The sequence below is a fragment of the Penicillium bovifimosum genome (assembly GCF_028826915.1).
Source record: "Penicillium bovifimosum strain IBT 22155 chromosome Unknown utg000002l_segment0_segment0, whole genome shotgun sequence".
Lineage (NCBI taxonomy): Eukaryota > Fungi > Ascomycota > Eurotiomycetes > Eurotiales > Aspergillaceae > Penicillium > Penicillium bovifimosum.
In genome coordinates, this window is record NW_026622711.1 from 2,454,685 (window position 1) to 2,473,306 (window position 18,622).

General features: G+C 49.2%; 11 protein-coding genes across 11 annotated transcripts; 2 read left to right on the plus strand and 9 right to left on the minus strand.

The window, feature by feature from the left end:
• Nucleotides 1–239: 239 nt before the first annotated feature.
• On the minus strand, nt 240–1,496 carry N7515_002115 (uncharacterized protein; the record flags this gene model as incomplete). The annotated part of the gene is made up of 5 exons (XM_056662859.1): nt 240–529; nt 588–687; nt 762–916; nt 989–1,172; nt 1,227–1,496. The coding sequence occupies 5 exons, from the start codon at nt 1,494–1,496 to the stop codon at nt 240–242; spliced, it is 999 nt and encodes a 332-aa protein (XP_056524972.1).
• Nucleotides 1,497–2,133: 637 nt separating this feature from the next.
• On the plus strand, nt 2,134–2,689 carry N7515_002116 (SDR family NAD(P)-dependent oxidoreductase; the record flags this gene model as incomplete). The annotated part of the gene is made up of 2 exons (XM_056662860.1): nt 2,134–2,151; nt 2,222–2,689. 2 exons carry the CDS (start codon nt 2,134–2,136, stop codon nt 2,687–2,689), a joined length of 486 nt encoding a protein of 161 aa, XP_056524973.1.
• Nucleotides 2,690–3,288: 599 nt separating this feature from the next.
• N7515_002117 (4-hydroxybenzoate octaprenyltransferase) lies at nt 3,289–4,239 on the minus strand (the record flags this gene model as incomplete). Its single annotated transcript, XM_056662861.1, has 1 exon — nt 3,289–4,239. The coding sequence occupies one exon, from the start codon at nt 4,237–4,239 to the stop codon at nt 3,289–3,291; it is 951 nt and encodes a 316-aa protein (XP_056524974.1).
• Nucleotides 4,240–5,081: 842 nt separating this feature from the next.
• Nucleotides 5,082–6,710, minus strand: N7515_002118 (FAD-dependent oxidoreductase; the record flags this gene model as incomplete). The annotated part of the gene is made up of 4 exons (XM_056662862.1): nt 5,082–5,561; nt 5,618–5,988; nt 6,067–6,338; nt 6,406–6,710. 4 exons carry the CDS (start codon nt 6,708–6,710, stop codon nt 5,082–5,084), a joined length of 1,428 nt encoding a protein of 475 aa, XP_056524975.1.
• Nucleotides 6,711–7,197: 487 nt separating this feature from the next.
• pyr4 (meroterpenoid cyclase pyr4) lies at nt 7,198–8,012 on the minus strand (the record flags this gene model as incomplete). The annotated part of the gene is made up of 2 exons (XM_056662863.1): nt 7,198–7,429; nt 7,492–8,012. The coding sequence occupies 2 exons, from the start codon at nt 8,010–8,012 to the stop codon at nt 7,198–7,200; spliced, it is 753 nt and encodes a 250-aa protein (XP_056524976.1).
• A 1,408-nt stretch (nt 8,013–9,420) lies between these two features.
• On the minus strand, nt 9,421–10,961 carry N7515_002120 (uncharacterized protein; the record flags this gene model as incomplete). Its single annotated transcript, XM_056662864.1, has 2 exons — nt 9,421–10,680; nt 10,737–10,961. 2 exons carry the CDS (start codon nt 10,959–10,961, stop codon nt 9,421–9,423), a joined length of 1,485 nt encoding a protein of 494 aa, XP_056524977.1.
• Nucleotides 10,962–11,336: 375 nt separating this feature from the next.
• N7515_002121 (uncharacterized protein) lies at nt 11,337–12,006 on the minus strand (the record flags this gene model as incomplete). Its single annotated transcript, XM_056662865.1, has 2 exons — nt 11,337–11,843; nt 11,896–12,006. The coding sequence occupies 2 exons, from the start codon at nt 12,004–12,006 to the stop codon at nt 11,337–11,339; spliced, it is 618 nt and encodes a 205-aa protein (XP_056524978.1).
• Nucleotides 12,007–12,746: 740 nt separating this feature from the next.
• Nucleotides 12,747–14,475, minus strand: N7515_002122 (putative extracellular exo-polygalacturonase; the record flags this gene model as incomplete). The annotated part of the gene is made up of 8 exons (XM_056662866.1): nt 12,747–12,788; nt 12,851–12,925; nt 12,983–13,084; nt 13,162–13,350; nt 13,413–13,573; nt 13,624–13,682; nt 13,737–14,103; nt 14,166–14,475. 8 exons carry the CDS (start codon nt 14,473–14,475, stop codon nt 12,747–12,749), a joined length of 1,305 nt encoding a protein of 434 aa, XP_056524979.1.
• A 754-nt stretch (nt 14,476–15,229) lies between these two features.
• On the minus strand, nt 15,230–16,038 carry N7515_002123 (mitochondrial pyruvate carrier family protein; the record flags this gene model as incomplete). The annotated part of the gene is made up of 4 exons (XM_056662867.1): nt 15,230–15,425; nt 15,488–15,624; nt 15,769–15,784; nt 15,848–16,038. The coding sequence occupies 4 exons, from the start codon at nt 16,036–16,038 to the stop codon at nt 15,230–15,232; spliced, it is 540 nt and encodes a 179-aa protein (XP_056524980.1).
• A 468-nt stretch (nt 16,039–16,506) lies between these two features.
• On the plus strand, nt 16,507–16,999 carry N7515_002124 (L51/S25/CI-B8 domain-containing protein; the record flags this gene model as incomplete). Its single annotated transcript, XM_056662868.1, has 4 exons — nt 16,507–16,592; nt 16,663–16,769; nt 16,847–16,879; nt 16,941–16,999. The coding sequence occupies 4 exons, from the start codon at nt 16,507–16,509 to the stop codon at nt 16,997–16,999; spliced, it is 285 nt and encodes a 94-aa protein (XP_056524981.1).
• A 155-nt stretch (nt 17,000–17,154) lies between these two features.
• Nucleotides 17,155–18,454, minus strand: N7515_002125 (DODA-type extradiol aromatic ring-opening family dioxygenase; the record flags this gene model as incomplete). Its single annotated transcript, XM_056662869.1, has 4 exons — nt 17,155–17,618; nt 17,675–17,835; nt 17,892–18,064; nt 18,131–18,454. The coding sequence occupies 4 exons, from the start codon at nt 18,452–18,454 to the stop codon at nt 17,155–17,157; spliced, it is 1,122 nt and encodes a 373-aa protein (XP_056524982.1).
• Nucleotides 18,455–18,622: the final 168 nt, after the last annotated feature.

Consider the following 18,622-nt stretch of genomic DNA (forward strand, 5'->3'; position numbering starts at 1 on the left):
TGTGCAGATCTTAATATTCGTTCGAAATATATATTGACGACCTGCCCGAGATCTGGATGGATGGACGGAGCCAATGGAACCTATGGATCCGGCTTCAGTCACCAGCATCCATTTACCAATAGTATATTCACCATAGGTTACCTAGCTTAGAGCACCAGTCCCGTGTCAACAAGTCTAGGTAGGTTCCAACTGAACTGGCCCGGTGACATGGACATACCTAGCCCTCGATTATTCCACTGCTATCCACCCTCCAGACTGTCCTCCAGGGACGTCCAGCCTCCTTGTCCGAAATATTCACGCAGAAGTTGCTCTGCTCGTTCTGCAGGAACAACATCTCCCAGTGTTGGTTCCTCCTGAGAAGGTGGAACTGGAATCCGGCTGTTACCCGGCTGAAGCCGCCTGATGATCCCAATAACTTCACCCCAAGTAACGGGGCGAGCAGCGGCGAAGATGCGTTCGGACCGCACCTTTGGACTGAACAGAGCTATCGCGTGTAAGCGGGCAGTGTCCTCAACGTCCACAAACCAAGCTAACATAATCTGTTAATTTATGGACAGATTACTTTTCGTATCTCAAGAATTACTCACGTAGAGGAAGAAACTTGAATGGTGTGGTATTTCCCTTGAGAAATCCAGAGACGTATCCCATGGTCGAACCGCCTATATTGGGATGGAGGACCTTGCCCAACTGATGGAGTGTTTAGGAATTAGTACCATCGAATCAAACTCTAGCAGGTCAGTTCTGTCTTTGGGGGTTCTCACTGTTAGCCAAGGAAGAACGGTGTTCAGCTCAAACTGTGGCTGGTTCTTCTCAACCCATTTCCACGCTTGTCGTTCTCCTTCGATCTTGCAAGCTCGATAGATAGGCACACTACTTCCATCTTTCTGTGCTTCTTCCAGGCTCCTGTCCCAAGAGTCTAACAAAGTATCAGCCAAGGCATGGTCTGTTTCCATTCGCACAAGAAACTACATCTGAGAACACGCCTTACCAACATCCAACTTGAAACCCTTTGCAGAAGGGTAACCCGCTGCTACAATTGAAGAAGTGAGAACGACTCGCTTGATCATATGCTCTTCGGACGCAGCCGTGAGAAGATTAACAACACCTTTCACGGTGTAGGCTGTTGCACTCTCCACGGTTTCGGAGGCAGTGCTAGAGGGTAACCCTTGAGCCTGGTTCAGATATCAACTTTTTGTCTAACAAATATGGATATAAACAGCACATACAACATGAATGACACCCGATACACCCTTGACGCTTTGCTTAAAGGCATCAGGCTGCTGGAAGTCCGGAACTAGAACGAGTTCGAATCTCCCTGCACCGTACTCCTTCTGAAAATACTCAGTCAGCCATGGCATTGGCGTCCGCACCGTGCCTCGAACAAGATACCCCAGGTCCAGCAGTACTTTGATAATGTGCGAGGCGATGTACCCGTTCGCACCGGTGACAAGGACCTTGGAGCCAGGGTGAATGATATAATTCTGAGCCTGCGTCATTCTGGAGGTGAAACTGTCCTATCCTTCGAGCTTTTTGGCGGAGATCACACTTTCTCCTATAATACCGGTGTCGTTGCGGGAGTATTCTATCCTAAACAAGGATATGACCTATCTCAGTGGCACATAGCGGTGAGATACATCCCCATCCACTACGATGTAGATGACTTCCAGGTGGACGAAGACATGATCAATCAGATCTCGGTAATTCATAATGGCCCCACAATCCTGCATGGAACGTGCGGTAATTTATGGCTGAGCTGAGTGATACGGTAACTTTGGCTTGTACTACATACTGCAGATTAGGTTTGCTTTTTCCTTCTGGATCTTGGGATCGGCACGGCACAGCCGGCTCCACTTTCATGCATATTGTGGAAGGTGGCTATCAAGATACATACATAAGCACCATACCTAGATGCAACATCCCGTGCGCCAGCCGGATACAGCATCTGCGGTCCCTTACCTTGCAGGCTTGCATTCTTATGATTCTGAGACGTCGAGGGTTCCCAGAGATCATTGTTGTTCCTTCCATTCCGTAGGTTTAGTCAAATATTTGTTCCAACTTCCGGGGCAGTTCTCTGTCCTTCCAATCGAGTTGAAATTCCGACCACCCTGAAATTCCCCTGGACACCACAGCACCATGTCACTTGAAGGCCATGTAAGCTTAACCCATACCATGTCTGGTAATTCCGGATTTTCACGCTCAGCACGTGATACTAATGTCCCAGGTCCTGATCATCACAGGCAGTGGCTCCGGCATAGGTCTGGCAACAGCCTCAGAGGCCCTAAACCAGGGAGCCCGGGTCCTAGGCGTTGATGTCTCATCGGGACCTGCGTCACTCATTGACAACCCAAATTACAAGTTCCTGCAAGGAGACCTCACACATGAAGCTACACCGAAGCAAGTGGTAGAGAGATGTGTCAAAGAATTTGGCGGAAGAATCGACGCTTTGTTGAACATTGCTGGTATCATGGATCGCAATGCTAGCGTTGACGGTCTCTCTGATGATATGTGGGATCGATGCATTGCGATCAATCTCACCGCTCCGGTGAAGCTTATGCGTGAGGTTATTCCAATCATGCGAGGGCAGAAGAGTGGTAGTATTGTCAACGTCGGCAGCAAGGCGGCTACAAGTGGTGCTGCGTCTGGTGTCGCATATACGGCCAGTGGGTACACCCTGACTCCGTCGGCTTAGGACTGATATAGTGACATTGCTTCTTTACAGGTAAACATGGGCTCATGGGTGCGACTAAGAATGTTGCTTGGCGGTACAAGCAAGAGGGTATTCGCTGCAATGCTGTTTGTCCTGGTGGTAGGTTATGCGTCACACACCTTTGGCGGCCTCGCGGGCAGATTCTCATCTAACTCGGCCTTCAAATTAGGCGTACCAACAAATATTGTTCAAGCATCCGATCCAAGCACTTGGGACAAGGATGCATTGGGCACAATGTCCCTCGTTCACGAAGCTCATGCTGCTGACAGACGGCTAGGATTGGGCGTTGAGACCGAGGACATAGTTCAATGCCTTCTTTTCTTGGTCTCGAGCCACAGCAAGAGAATCAACGGAGCAATCATTCCCGTGGACAATGCCTGGTCAGTGATCTGACGCTATTGGGGTAGTTAATTTGTAACTCATGCTGTTAGAAAGCACTTGAGGGATAATAGTGGTGAAGTAACTCAAGAAATTCATTGCGCATGTAAATTGATGTATAATGCTATTAGACAAGACCAAAGGCTCCGTGGTTTGATTCATTTCGACTTCCAAGCTTTCCCCGCGATCATAGATGTGGCAAACTATCCGCGCATGCAATATTCAATCGCAAACCCGAATAACCAGAACAGTGTAGCCAGGAAAAACGCAGATTTGGCGTATGCCTCAACACCGCTCGATTTTCCTACCTGTGTCACACGAAGGAGGACCGAGAAACCAACGAAGTGTCCACCAACCGACAACACAAAGAATGGTAGGCCAAGTCCAGTCAAATATCCAGCAATTGCGAGAAATCCAGTTGATGCGTAGAGGAGAGAGTATGACAGAATTTGAATAGAGTTCCGGAACCGGACCGCCATGCTTTTCACCCCGACCTTCAAGTCCTCCGCCGTGTCTTGGCGTGAGTAAATGACATCGATCATGATGATGACCAGGCCAATAAAGAGAAACATGCATACAGTAGGCTTGATTTGAGATAGAGGGTCTAGGCCAATACTGTGCATTGCCATTGGAACAGCCCATCCAATATTCACCAAGGTGATCTGGGGATAATCAGTGAACCGCTTGCCGAAAGGGTACAGCAGTGCAAAGAACGTTATGATCAAACAATCCGCAGCGCAAGGCGAAGGAAGAAAGACCAGGACGCTTCCTCCACAGGCGAAGAGAGAAACTGTAAGAAGGAAGGCGGTTATTGGTGACACGGCTCCTCGCGGGAGTGGTCGATCTTTTGTACGGGAGATCTGGCTATCCAAGTCCATGTCGATGAGGTCGTCCCAGACACATCCGGCACAGCGCAAGAAGATGGACCAGACTGACAGAAGAATTGCGCGGTTCAATAGGACACCGATTGGTACCTTTGTGGATGCGATCGATGCACTAAATGCAACGCCAACAAGATAAGGGGAGGTGTTAAGGTAGAACCCCAACAGTCGATGAATTCGCATCAGCTCGCCATATGGTGCGAGACCAGCGGGAAGGGAGTCCAAGATCTTGCCGTGCGATGGAGCATCTGCTTTCTCCCCTGCTCGCACCATCTCGAAGGCTCGATATATAGGTAATCGATGGTGGGATCAAGACCCCGAGCAGATTTTCGACCCGGGTTGGAAACTGATACAAATCACGGCAACTCAGGCAGGACTCGGCGCAATGAGGGAGAGATAGACAGAGATTTTCTCCAGGTACTCCGTAAAAAACTCTGGAATAATAGGTAGGTCAATGCTGTCTGTTGTATCTGTCGTGTTCCTGGTGGATTACTCGAAACAAGACACTCGATCCCTTCCGCCATCGACATATCGATGTCATTCCTCCGACTCCTTCGCTCCACACAGTAATTATAGTGCAGCCAGCGAGATCCCATTCCGGCAAAACACAAACGCATGGTGGCTGGCTCAAAGGTGCATTACTGTCCTGCATTAGCCCAATTGTGGAGTGAATGCGACAAAGTGTACACATAGTAATATGCGCAGCTCCCTAATGTGGTCCATTTTTCATATCTGTTGCTTGCCCTTGCTCCTTTGTCTTGGTCGATCAGTTCCTGATCTTGGTATGAGTCAGGTGCACCGAATCTGCAATATTCCGCGCATCACCTTGGATCGACGAGTCAATAATCGACTCGAAACACTGAAAGAGTTAAGAGTCTAACCAATTCTGCCAATAAATTAAAAAGTTATGCAGGAGATGAAAGATGATGTTAGAAATGTTTGATCTGGACTCTGGAGAGGAGGCAAAGGAGATAGGGACGATGAAGCTTATTTCCATATCGGAAGACAGGACACGTGACTCAAACAAATTGCCAAGTCCCGACCCTTTTTTCATATCTTGGCTGGCTCTATTGTATATTGCACATATATGGTTCTCTGTCTCAATAGCTAACGGGTCACGAAAAGATCGAGTGAAGATACGACCCAATGCAAGGGAAGACCAAGCACAGAACAAGCGAAGATATACAAACTAGTATCCAGTGTCGCGGAGTCGATCGGTGCCCCTGAGAAATCTCCGTTACGCACAGTGACTCAGTGCGCTTTGGTTGTGGCAGGAATTCAATTCTGTCGCCCCCGGCAAGTGTCTTTATTGTACGCTTCTCAATGAAACCACCAACATGTTGAAACACATATCGACCGACCAGGGCCTTGAGCCAGTTGTCTCGGGTGTGGAACCGAGCTCCAAACCTTGAGCGTTCATATGTACTCTTAGCACGTTCATATCGTAGACCTTTATACTCTCGGAGCATTGCTTCAATTCGAATTTTTGTTGGTTGGAGTGACCCAGTGGAACAAACGACCCGGTTGATAAGGGATGCGAGAACGGCGGCGTCTTCAATGGCGGTATTGGCACCTTGCCCGATGTTTGGTGTCATCTAGGGAAAAGAGATATTATTAAGCACGTTCCACTCGGCTCAGTAGAACGACTTACCTTGTGCACACTGTCGCCAAGGAGAACAATGCGATTGAAGTTCCAGGTCTCAAACAAGCCCTCCTCGAGTGCCGTCATCGACGCCACGATCTTAGTCTTCCAAAGATCACTCACGGTGATATCGCGCCATATGGTCACGCCTTGTAGCTCACGACACAGCTCCACGGCATCTTGCGGGGAATACCGCGGTGCGTTGGGGTAATTGTAGATACGATCGAGCTTCTGGATAATGAACCAAAACACACGGCCGTCTTTCCCATGAAAGGTGATCACGCAGAACTTATCGCCGTATCTATTGATATGCTCTCCTTTTTGAAGCCCAGGTATAGGGTGCGATATTCCGAAAACGCATGCGTACTCGACCGTGAGAGCTAAGGAGAGAGATGTCAGGAAAAATGTCGGGGCAAGTAGAATAATAGGTCAAATTGGAAGGGACAGAGTAGACTTACTTTGCCTTTCTCGCGTTGTTATCAGTCCTGGTTTTATTTCATCCGCCAATCGCCACATCTCAGAACGTATGCGACTGTGGATGCCATCTGCGCCCACGATGAGATCTCCTTTGAATACACTTCCATCATCTGTGACCACACTAGCACAGTCATCTCCTAGACGCACTTCCGATACTCTCTTGTTGGTGATAATTTTGGACTTGTCGGGGTACGTTTGGAACAGGATTTCAAGGACCTTTTGTCGGTCGAGGGATATGATCGGGTACTTGAATCTGGTCGAATAGTCAGAAGAGTACCATATACGCAGCGCGTGCGAGTGTGGTTGGAAGAAATCCAAACCTTTCGTGAATTGCCTTGGGCAGGAGGCTGCTAAATGAATAGCCATCGGGAAAGGAGAGGTGCATTCGACTTAGCGGCGCAGTCAAGTTCTCGAGGCTGGAATAGAGACCAAGCTGATCCAGGATCTGTGCTCCATTGGGCCAGACTCCGATGAAAGCGCCCTCCTGTGGAGCTATTTCCGCTCTCTTCTCCAGGACGATGTGGTCGATATTGGCTTGTGCCAACGAATGGGCCAATGTCAACCCAGCAATTGACCCTCCAACAATGATGACTTTGAAGTTGATTTTTTTCTCCACATCTTCCATTTTTTGCGTATCAGTCTGACAGAAACAACGTCAGAGCCGTACACGATGCTTTTCGGGGGGAGGGGGCGGTAGAATGTGTATAATTGGAGGTGATAAAGCATCCGTTGGTCGTCAGGGCATTGGATGTGATTCATTTTATGCACCATCTAGATTGGCCTGCAAAATAATAATGCAATAAATAATGACCTCTGGCTATGCCGTACGTACCTAGTCTATCCATAACCTTTTCCGTTTTCCCTGCTTATCACCACTATCGTGCCTACTCACAGGCTGCATTCCTCGCCCTCCTTGCAGGTTCTGGGATTATGCAACCCCTAAAGCTGCTATTGTGGATTCAAGGCCATCCAGACCAAGCTTTCTTCCAATTCTTATTCGGTGTATTCTATGTAGCATCTATTCAAAATTTTGCGTTCTCCTTTGACTATTTTGCTGAAACAAGTGTTGCGCTATCTCGGGACAAGATCTCTATCAAGAGCCTGGCTGCATTTCATGCGCGTTTTCCCAATTTAGCCTTCCTTCTCTGCTCCGCCTGAGGATCAGCCAGCTCCTGGCGCCTGATGATGTAGTAGCAAATTGGATAGACGAGATCAAGGACCAAAGTGAGTCCAATATAGAACCTGCACATGGGGCTTTCGATCCATGGGCCTGCGGCATTTCCAGTGAGGTAATAGATAGTCAATTTGATGAAACCACCAAAAGTAGCCACAGCTCTCAAGAACCTTTGGAAAATTAGCATTGCGAACGACAGACAGCTTTGTCCCTGAACAGAGTCTATACTTACCAAGTCAAGAGGGAAGCACCACGGGTGCTATTTCGGGAAAGGATTTGGGCAACCGGCCCAAGGCTGGCCAAAGTTTGACACAACACACCTCCATAGAAGAATCCCAATGCAGGTCCGACCTCGCATGCGAAGGAGTACTGACCAAACGCAAAGCCAACAGTCACGAGTCCATAAACAAGATAGAGATTCCGTTGGATGAGCGGGAAGTAATCCCATTCATTGTGCGCGTACTTAATGATAGTAACGATAACAATGCAATGGACCATGAACCACACGCGGACACCTCCTTGCCAATGAGCACTGGCGGTCGGATAGACGAACGCATAGATGAACTCCCATGCAATGTCATTGCAGAGGGGGAAGATACCGGTGCTTGGAATCTTATCCTTCCGCGTCGTCCATAACATGCTGAAGTAGTTCAAAGTCCAGCAAATTCCCGCCAGGATTCGGAGAAATTCTGCGACAGACGCCAGGGCATCTTGATGCTCCAGGATAGCTGATATAAGGCTTGTCTGCGCCATGGTTGTAGTCTGAAGGATTGGTGGCGAGAAGCTGGATGCTAAAAAATCGAGTCTCTTATCCGTCGTCAAAGGGGGAGACAGGACTGGGCAAAACTCTCAGACTTGATTACCGCTCATGTAAGTGAGAGTTGACGCAAACAATTGCCTCGGGGAAGAACTTGGAATAGCCAACAGGGCTGGTGTATTGAGACGATTGTGAGAATGAAAGTCTTTGTCGAGTGGGCTGTGTTGAGTAATTTGAAAGTGTATTTGCCTTGACCTCAGATAAGCACCGGTATTCTCCTAGCCTAGGTATTTTGAATAGCTGACTCATGATAACAGAATTACTGTGGTTTTGCTTTCAGGGCTCGCAGAGCGACCTCGACACCCCAACCTCCGCGGTACCTGTAAACTCTGGAGTAGAATATTCCGCGTGGGCTAGTCCGGCCTAGTAGATGCAAGGAATGCACATTCCTCATTTTCATCAACTGGCTATTACATCCAATTCGCGACTATTGGAATTGCGTAGCAGCGATGTAAGGCTGGTATTCATGACATCCAATGAATCACTCAACTGAACTACCTGCCTGGTCGAGAAAAGGGTACCCATCTCATACCTTGACGATCGTCATCACTGTCAATGAAAATACCTCACACGGTCTTCAATACATTGTGCATGTACGGGAGCTGTACGCAGTACATTAGGTTTGGATCAAGTGGGTCTTGGATCCGGCCCGTGCGGCCCGGGGCCCGGGGCCACCTAAGTTTCGGGGGCTGGCTGTAAGCTTCGGAGGCTGGCTGAACACCTGCAGACACGATGCGCATCTTACCCGCAACGCAAACCCCCCTGCCTAGCCGGCTGCCGATCTCCTATCCCCCAAGCCGTGGTAGTGACCTATCTTATTCTCGGCCTCAAATAAGCCGATAATGCACCTTGGCAGTATTTGTACTGCGTATTTATGTGTGCTTTGAATCATCGGTATCCAGGTAAGACAACGTATGTAAATTACAGTCTGTATTAGTTATCATACAGGGTACCCAAGGAATAATCCATACCTAGTGACATCGAGCGGTGAGCCAATATTTGCCAACTCACTTGCCGCCTTCCTCATCTGAGTTCAACTGACATCACGTGAATAGATGCGGAGATAAATATACTAGTCTGATTGGTTGAAGTGACTAGGTCATGTGAGATTATGTGGTTGATCACTTGATTGATCATTAAAACGGGCAGAAAATAGTGGAGTAAGTCACTAGGTATGGATTTTTCCTTGCGTACCCTGTACGAAAGTAACCAACCCACGTACGTGTACAGGTAGCCAACTGGTCAGAACCAGACTGGAAGCAACAACCTCATCCAAATTAGATCAGAATAGGGATTCGAGTTCAATGGCAATTCAGAATACAGACTTCGTTAATTCTCCTAATTTCAGCCGAGTTCAATCAACTGCTCTTCAACATACCCCCACGCGTCAGTTCGTAAAACGCCAGTCAGCCACCAGTTGCCGGCAGCATCCTTCCCTATCACCGAAAGGACATTTCTGAAAGAATTCGCTGAATGCTGAACCCCGTTCACATAAGATGGCCTTCCCGAGGTTTGTGGGCTGCACGAGCTCCGGTGATCTGACTTTTGCAGTACGGCCGACGAAAAGTCCATCTCATATAAGCGTGCCTTGTGCCAATTGGAACAAGAAAGTAGCACCATCCGAGGATCACCTACCAAGGCTAAATAGCCTGTTTTTTCCATCGTTTGCAGTTGCAGCGCTGTCATTGCCTCCACCTGTTCGGTAGTTCGCTGTTGGGCCAACGATTGTCGAATCCGCAAGGCAATTTGACCCAACGGTTCATCGGCGACTTGATGGCCCTGTAAGAAGGTGGGAGACATACACAGGGCATTTCCCATGAATGCAGTATGTTCCGACTTGAAGGAATCATGCAAAGACGTCCGCAGATTCAACGCATTGTTGACGAGGATAGTTTGGTCGGTCCGAAGTCCCAGTCCACCATAAAGTGTGCGCACCCACCATCCTAAAAGCACATCACTCTCACTCACAAAAGGAGACGCCTCTCCTTCCGGGGAAAGAGTAGAAAGCTCAATCGATGCTTCCTGACATAAACCCTGCAATGTTGTGGCGGGAATACAAATAGTACGGCGCTCCTCCTGGCGATACCATAGTCTGTCAAGAATGTTCAGCCCGATAAACCACAGGAACTCTTTTCGACCGAAAACGCGATTGTAATGCATGTACTTCTCCGCTGGCGTGCGTTGTCCGAGTTCTGTGAGCGGTTCAGATCGGAAACCTTCAAGTCGAGGAACCGCCTCTCGATCGCCTCGCATAAGGGCAGTCCACGCATTCAGAATTGTTGTCATCCCCATCACATCGGCTAGGGTGTGTAGCCATGTCACGGTAATGATCGTGGCATCTGTGAAAGTGATAACATGTATCGATAGCTGTGGTCTGTCCGAGCAAAGCCAATCCTCAATCTTTTTGGGTGTATCCGCGCTGCGTAAATGAGGGCTTAGTTCATCAGGCGATGGAAATATGGTCGGTTTGTCGGTGGCCTGTGGTATCTTCTCGGCAAGTGAATGGTCGACAATGCTTGTTCCATGCTCAACGGTGGTCATGATGAAGCCCGGTCTTGAGGTATCAAACTGTGCTGGTACATGGTACTCCAACTTTCCATCTCTCTGTCCGATTTGGTCGTATCAGTATCAAGTATGAGGAGCATTTTGGAGCCACATACGTTCAGCCGTAACCGAGCTCCCAGCTGTCTCCAACTCTCGATGTTGATTAGTTCTTCCAACCCATTGCGCAATTTGGTGATATCCAACACATCATCGAATTTCAACGAAATGTCCAAAACTGTGCCACGCATACATAACGCTGTGTTCCAGAAATGGAGAGGGATGATCTCGTCGCTCGGCACGGTGGCCAACTGAGGCAGCGATGGGCTAGAGAAGAAGCCCATTGAATCGTCTCGTGTTACCAGCTTCAATAAGGTGTTGTTCTCTGTGGAAAACCAGAAACTCGAGTGGTACATTCTCCTGGTATCAAATATTGCAAGGAGATTACAGTACGCGTAAGTTTCGCTTACTGCAAGGACACAACATACGTGTCGTTACTGTCACGCACACGTATCTGCTCATATTTACAGTACCAAAGATACCTTCCAAACGTGCTGTGTTTTTCACCTTCAGTAAACATTGTAGGACCTCGCAAATGCCATTTTTCGTTCGAGAATTCAGTTGTTTATATGATTTGAGTATTACAACATATGCCTTGAAGTGGAACTAACAGCTTGACCCTTCAAAACGAGAACTCCGAGCGGTTATCTTACTCCCGACTACTCCCGACGAATAGACGAACCAAGCATATAGATCCCCTCCAAAGGATGCTTCTTGGCCAAAGCATCATTCTGCTCCCAACTATCAACCTTCAGCTTCAGCCCCGTCTCCTGCTGAACACGCTCCCACAGCCTGTTCCAACTAGCCAGATCATGGTAGTAGTACGGCAAACGCCCATTCGTGGCATTTCCAACCGCCTGATCCCGGCACGCGACAACTCGGCACACGATTAGCGACCCAGCCTTTGGAGCAAGCAAGTCAAGCACTCGCTTGGCGACCGTGACTTGTGTCTCAAAGTCAAAGACGTGAAGGAAGAGCGAGATGTAGACGATGTTTAGCTCGCCTGCCAACTGGGTTACCAGACGTGATTTATCGTCCAGGATGTCTGCGTCGATGAAGTGGGATTTGATGGTCGCTCGATCGAGGAAGAGGTCGAGGCCGAGTTCGAGAAACTCGGGACGGAGGTCTACTCCGTACAGATTTTGGGATGGGGCACTGTCGTAGATCTGGGTTTTTCGCGGCGCTTGCGATTAGCATGAGCTCCCTATGTGAAGTAACGATCATCGTGCCGTCTTCTTCGCTGCTAGTACTCACCAGTTGCCGAAGTTCCTGACCAAATGCACATCCCAGGTCAAGTAGTCTGTCTCCATTCTTGACACGGTCAAGCATTTCAGGGTAGCATGGTGACGACGCGATGCTCAAGTCGAGGAACGACGCTTGTCCAATACAAGCATAAGGAAACTAGGTACGCAATGGTCAGCGGGACACGACTATATGTATCTGGGCATAGGCCTTTGCACAAGAACTTACAACCGCAAAAGCACGATCTCTCTGCTATGTGTCAGCGGGTACTGTCTTCCTTGTCTGAGATTGAATCTTGGAGCGAGGGCCACAAACCAGGTCTTTCACGTGTTGCAGAATCTGCTCAGCCGGGATTTTGCTATACTGCTCAAGAATTGTTCTAGCGGGCTCATTGACCTTGGTCAATTCGGTACTGTAGAGGCTCTTTGGATCGAAGCCATTTTTGACGGCGCTCTCTAGTTGAGAATCGGGATGCATTGTAGGTCTTGTGCGGGCAACTTTGTGACGAAAGAGTAGGATGGAATTCGCAATAAAAAAGTTATCTTGCCACTCACGGCGTGCGATCAGGACACTATATGCATGATGTCCATACAGGGCCCTCAAACTGTACAGTTATCTACGCAGCATGTGTGGTTGGAAAGGTGCGGTGTGTCAAGACCCACATGAGAAGCACAAGTATCATAGTGGAAAGTACAAAGCAAGGCAAGGAAATACTAAAGACACGTCTGATACTTTAAGCGGCAGCTGCGCAATTAGCTGCATATGCACGGCCATACCGATGCAGGATGTGATTGTGATAGCTGGTCTGCGTCATTGTATGAACCGACTCAGCTGGAATCACAGTTCAAATCCAGCAGCGAGACATCAACCTAGTTGGAAAGAGTCAGCGACGATGCATTATTTCATACGACAATCTCCAATGTTGACTCACGTTTGTACATGTAAACCCATCATCCCCATCAGGGCTAGAAACTTCGATGCCCTTGGCGTTGATATTGGAGCAAACCTGGGAGCAGTCAGATATTATGTCGTCGATCTCGGCAGGTGGGTGCTGAATGCTTACATCGGGACTTGAACAAACAATTGTACCAACATTGGGGTCATATTTCCCTGACGTGACACCTTTGAAGTTTTTGAAGAGAATATCTTCAATCACTAGCTTACTCTGTGATGTCCAGACGTGTTAGTTTCCGGCAGCTCAAATCTCGGTCATGGAGATAGACTGGGGCCAGAGGCACTTACAGGGAACTCATTGCAAAGCGTCAGGTTCTTCTGTCCGTAGCACTGGGTAACCTCAATGGCGTAGTCAACATTGTCAATGGTCATTCCGTCGTAGGTGATGTTTTTCACCAGCCCCGATCCGCCGCCGCCTTGGAGATCTGTCGAGAGCGCTGACGCAGCACCAGGCCAGACTTTGATACGAGCACCGTCCTGCAAAATAAGGTTAGCAGACAAGCCTCTCTCACTTGTTGGGTCCTCAGCGTTTAGCTCACAGATGCATTGAACATGGAGATATTGTATACAAGCACGTTCTGAACAATATCAACCTCGCCTGGATACTGTCCCAAAGAGCCAACAGATATTCCGTGGGATCCATTGCAGTGAAGATTCTGGACCAGGATATCGCTGACATTGGGCTTGAAGGAGACACAATCTTTGGCACGTTTAGCTATAACCGGGCATTAATCTTCTGGATCAACGCACCATCTCCATTGTTGATCACCGAGTTCTGGATGACAACGTTAGTCGAGCGATAGAGGTCCCTACCAAAGACATTAGTAAAATGAAACTCAATCTTATATCACACAGGAACGTACCATCCGTCAGTGTTCTTCGCCGTATTCGCACTACTGCTGAACCCACTGATATCGATTCCGTCGAACAGGACATCGGATGAGTTGGCCACGAAGTGATACCACTGAGGTGAATAACGAAGTTTGAGAGGTCCAATGGTACCTCCGTTAAGACCAATGACACCCATCAAAATCGGTCGCAGGATTAAGGGATCCTTTGCATATAAGTCATACCAGGCCTGGCCATTGCCATCAAGAACACCGTCACCGTAAACATTGACATCCTCGCCACCGAGCTGGAAGAATGTCGCAGCGTTCTGGTAAATCTGCTTGAAAGCATTTGCCTGCCAGTAGTCCGTGTCATTGCTAAACTGGACATGGCCATGGATCTCTGTTCGAAGCTATGTCAATGATCATTTACCTCGAACCCATCTATTGGGAATCACCACATACCGAGATCCACATGCTTCAAGAAAGTCATGTCAAGTGCTTTGCCAATTGTGTATGTCTTGTCAGTATCAAATACGACCTTTCCTCCGTTGTTGCATTTCTTCAATGCAGCAAGCACATTGGCGGAATCGTCCTGCCCATCGCCATGATTGGCTACATGGCAAGTGCGAGTTCTAGGTTGGCTGGATGGAAGGGGCTTGAATGGATGGTGTGGATGACACGCCTCAGTTCGAGAGTGTCCTCTAGCTTCAACTGGGGCGTTGACTAGAGCCAGTAGTCCCCAGGCCTGGGTCAAAACATTCGAGATTTTCATGGTCAATGACTCAATATAGAGCGTCCAGACGGTGGTTTCGGTTCGGCTGACAGTCTGTTCAGCTCAACAACGGGAATTTACCGAGCTTTCCCCAGACAGTTCATATATGGACTTGGCTAGCAACGCCAACACTTGCCGCCATGCTGTGGGGTAGACCCATCGAAATCAGGTCCGGGGAAACAAACCAAGGGCAAGCCGTGTTTTGGGTGTATTCGGGCCATTGAAGTGGCTCTGCATTGTATGAGCGTGGGGCGCAGGCAAGTCCGATAGGAGGAATACAGGACGCAATTCCCCCGATTGGGAGGAAAACCCGGATAAATACTGTGTAGGGTGGAGAATACGGGGTCGGAGCTAGTAGTCTTGAGACGTTAGGCCTGAGACATGCTAAGCACGATGATACGCATGGTCAACTCAATAACGGTACAAATGAAGCTAGTGGGCGGTTGTTGAAGGTACAAGTGCTCAGGGCTACTACCTGGAAATGCTTCACGAATCCGACTACGTCTCGTCGCGGAGGGGCTCTGAACCAATCACCTTGAACATGCTTTATATGTACAACGGCTTTCCAACAGACAAACCAAATGTCGGCCCTGGGGACACGAGCCTCGACCATCTCAGGCGAAGTTTTCCTCCATGAGATGCTCCCAACTGCACCTCAGCGAAATCAAGATATGTCCTGTCTCCAAAAGGCCGATTCTAAGTGAAGCCAAACACTCTTTCAAATTCAGGCGCAGCCTATCCAAGTAAATCAGGTTTAAGTCGACTTTCCAACGGCCTTCTTCGCGATACCCTCGGTCTCCTGGGCCACGGCCTTGACGGAATCGACGGCCTCGTGCTCAATCTCCTTGGCGGCTTCGAGGGAGCTATTGGACTGGGAGCGCTGCCACATGAAGATACGGGTCACTTGAACGGCACCGACGCATCCGAGGAAGAAGTTCACGGTGGCAAGCCTATCGAACGATATCGGGTTAGCATGGATTCATCGCGGGGTTGCTTGTCGGAGGGCACGTACAGAATGTTACGGGGCTTGATAATCATACACCAGCGGGTCCAGATGGCACCGGTGCCCATGAGAGCAGCGTTCTGGGTGAGAGAGAGCTTCTCCGCGGGACGGGCGAAGTCAGAGATACCGGCGATGACCAAGCACCACTATTGTAGCATAATGAATTAGCCATGAAGCTCCGGAACCATGTAAAGAGATATCGGAGGAAATGTCATCGGATATAGACAATGTGTCCGCAGGATGAGTTGAGAAGTGTGGGCGGCTTATCGCGGGAAACCGAGTCATCGTACCTTCATAACGGGGGCCCTGCGAGGAAGACATTAGTATCAATGTTTTGAACAAAAGGCGCAATATAATCGGAGAGCTTACCAGAAGTGCACAGTCTTGACACCAATGGGGCTGTTCCATAGGCGCTGGAAAGTGCTCTGTTGCCCCCCGGCACCGGCTTCGGTGCTTTGCCAGCGGAAACCCTGGGCGCCCGGCCGGCGGAATGGCGCAGAGGCATTGCGGAATGCAAACCGAGCGTTGTTAACGAAGCGGAACCCCACGCGAGACGACATGGTGATATCTGGAGTGCTGGTCTTGGGGAGAATGAAGATGGAAGGACGTCCGGGATCGGTAGAAGGGGGAGTTTTCCGCCGGTGAGTGGTGAGCGTAAAGAGGGAGATGGACCACCACAACAACGGTTATACACTGAAATTGGTTTCTAGAAGGTCGGAAGGCATATTTCCAAGCAATTGATCTCATTTATTCTACTAATTACTCTCTCTATCGCTGGTGCTACCTACATCGATGTACCTATGACGCTGCCAACCCATGCTGGGAGCTGATGTAAGCTTACCGCACTAGTCTAGATTGGGACTAGCGGGATTATGGCTCTGCGCAGCGAATCACCGCCATCGTGAATAATGCACCGCATCGCAGACTATCCAGCAATTCAATCCCACTTCTCCCGCGCTCATCCTCCTGTGGCTCCTCCGAGGCCTCTATACCCATAATATTCACAATTGCTTGACTGTTTTTCCACCATGTCTGGCAAGTACGTCTTCTCTCAGGGCCTCAAGGAGCTGCGCTTCCTCTTCTGCCAAACTTCTGAGGCCAGCGCTGCCACAAGGTGTGTACAACCACGAACTAAGATACTTTGCTCTCTGGACCCCTGATTGACCCTCTACTCTCATATATAGGTCCTTCCTGAACCGCGCCTACCCGACCATGAAGAAGCACAACCCCCAGACTCCTATCATGATGCGCGAAGCCGCGGGCACCCCGCCGCGAGTGTTTGCCCGATATGGTATGACAGGACATCTAATACGCCCATTATGAGGGTTTCGGGCATTTGAATGAAACTAATTCGTTGTTCCTTGACAGCTTTCGGCAAGGAGAAGCAAGAAGCATTGGCTGGTGAGTGGCTCCGCCAACACACTCTTCGAATGAATGGTAATACTGACTTTACCATTCCCAGGCATGTCCGACGCCCAGATCGAGGAGCGCATCACGCAGTTGGTGAAGGAGAAGCTATAACTTCTATTTGTTTCCGCCCGAACTCCATTATGCCCCTCCGCGTTCCTACCGTTTTACACCCATCTTCTGTACCTATAGATGAATCGAACCCCATATCCATATGCCAAAACAAAAACTCAATTACATAGCTTCGAACAAGAAGTTCATATCACCACTTATAACGAACTACTAGCCTCGGCAAGCTCGCCAAACCGGAACTGCGACCAACTCATACTTCCCTCAGGATACGCCCAAGTCCTCTTCCCCATATCCTCACCAGCAGCACCAGCCCCAATGTGAATAGGCAGCAAATGCTCAAAGGAAGGATGAGCCTGTCGTGCATCTGATCTCTTCAACAACTCAGCCATGACCTTCTGCCGCTCAGCCGGGGCACTCTCCACAGCCTCCTTGAGCGCCTTGTCGAAGCTAACCGCGTACGGCATCGGGCCTGAACTCCCGAACGCGAAACGCAGATCACGCAGGTTGTGAACTGCCATCCCGGATACGATGATCAGGATGTTCTCCTCGCGGAGACGCGTGACGGCCTGTCCGAGCCGGTAGTGCTGGTCTGGGTCTTCAGAGGCGAAGAGCGAGACCTGCACAATGGGGACATTCAGAGGATTGGATTCTGGCTCGAAGGCTGTGTTGTAAATGTCAGCAGTCGGTTTTCGTTGTTCAATAAGAACAATCACATACCGCACTTGAAGCTAGCCCAGACACCGTGGTCGAGTCCGCGCTTTACGCCCTCGGCCGCGATCCCGGCGTCCTTCAATGAGTCCAGCACTTTCTGCGCTACCTCCTTGCTACCCACGTTCGGGTACTTCTCTTTATAGTAATGACCGGGGAAACCGTAGAAACTAGATCCAGTCAGACCAAAACTCACAGGCTTGCATGTGGACTTTGTCAAACATACTCATAGATCAAATCGGTCTTCTCGGCGGTGTTGACCTGAATAGTATCCCGGCCGGCCTGCCAATGCGCAGAGAAGACTACAACAGCGCGCGGCTTGACCTTGGTTGTAATCTCGCGGCCGATCTCTCCGAGCTTGCGGTAAGCCGGGTGGTCAACCTCGTACATGACGTTAGGCTGGGGTATGAAATTAGCAACCGGAACATTGTAAAGACTCAATTCACTCAATTTGAATCGACTTACGCCACCATGGCTGAGGAAATAAACAGGCGTCTTCATGCTGGACTGTATTTTGCCAATCGCAATTGGATTTGATTGTCCTTTGGATGTCGCCGATGCTGCAACAGATGCTGCGACTGAAGCTGATATAGGACCCGCCGCTGAGCTCGCAGAAGATGCAAAGGATCGTCGGAGGCCGAATAGATTGAAGGTATCTCCAAAAGCAAAGGTAATAAATACAGCCGCGAAAACGATCAGGAGAGAAATGAGAGCTAGTTTGCGTCCGCTGAATGGATTAGGCGTGCCCTGTGTCTCCGCGTGGTTTTGTCGGCTTGGTTTTAAAGACATATATGTACCTTTGCTCGATATCTAAGCAATTTGCTTTCTAATCGCAGACGTGGATTTACTAGAAGGAAAGCTGATTCAGTAGATGCTGTCGGAACCTTGGAAGCCGATGATAGGCCAAATCGAAATGGACAAATCCACCCGGTTGTGTCAGCGCGGAATCAAGCCGCT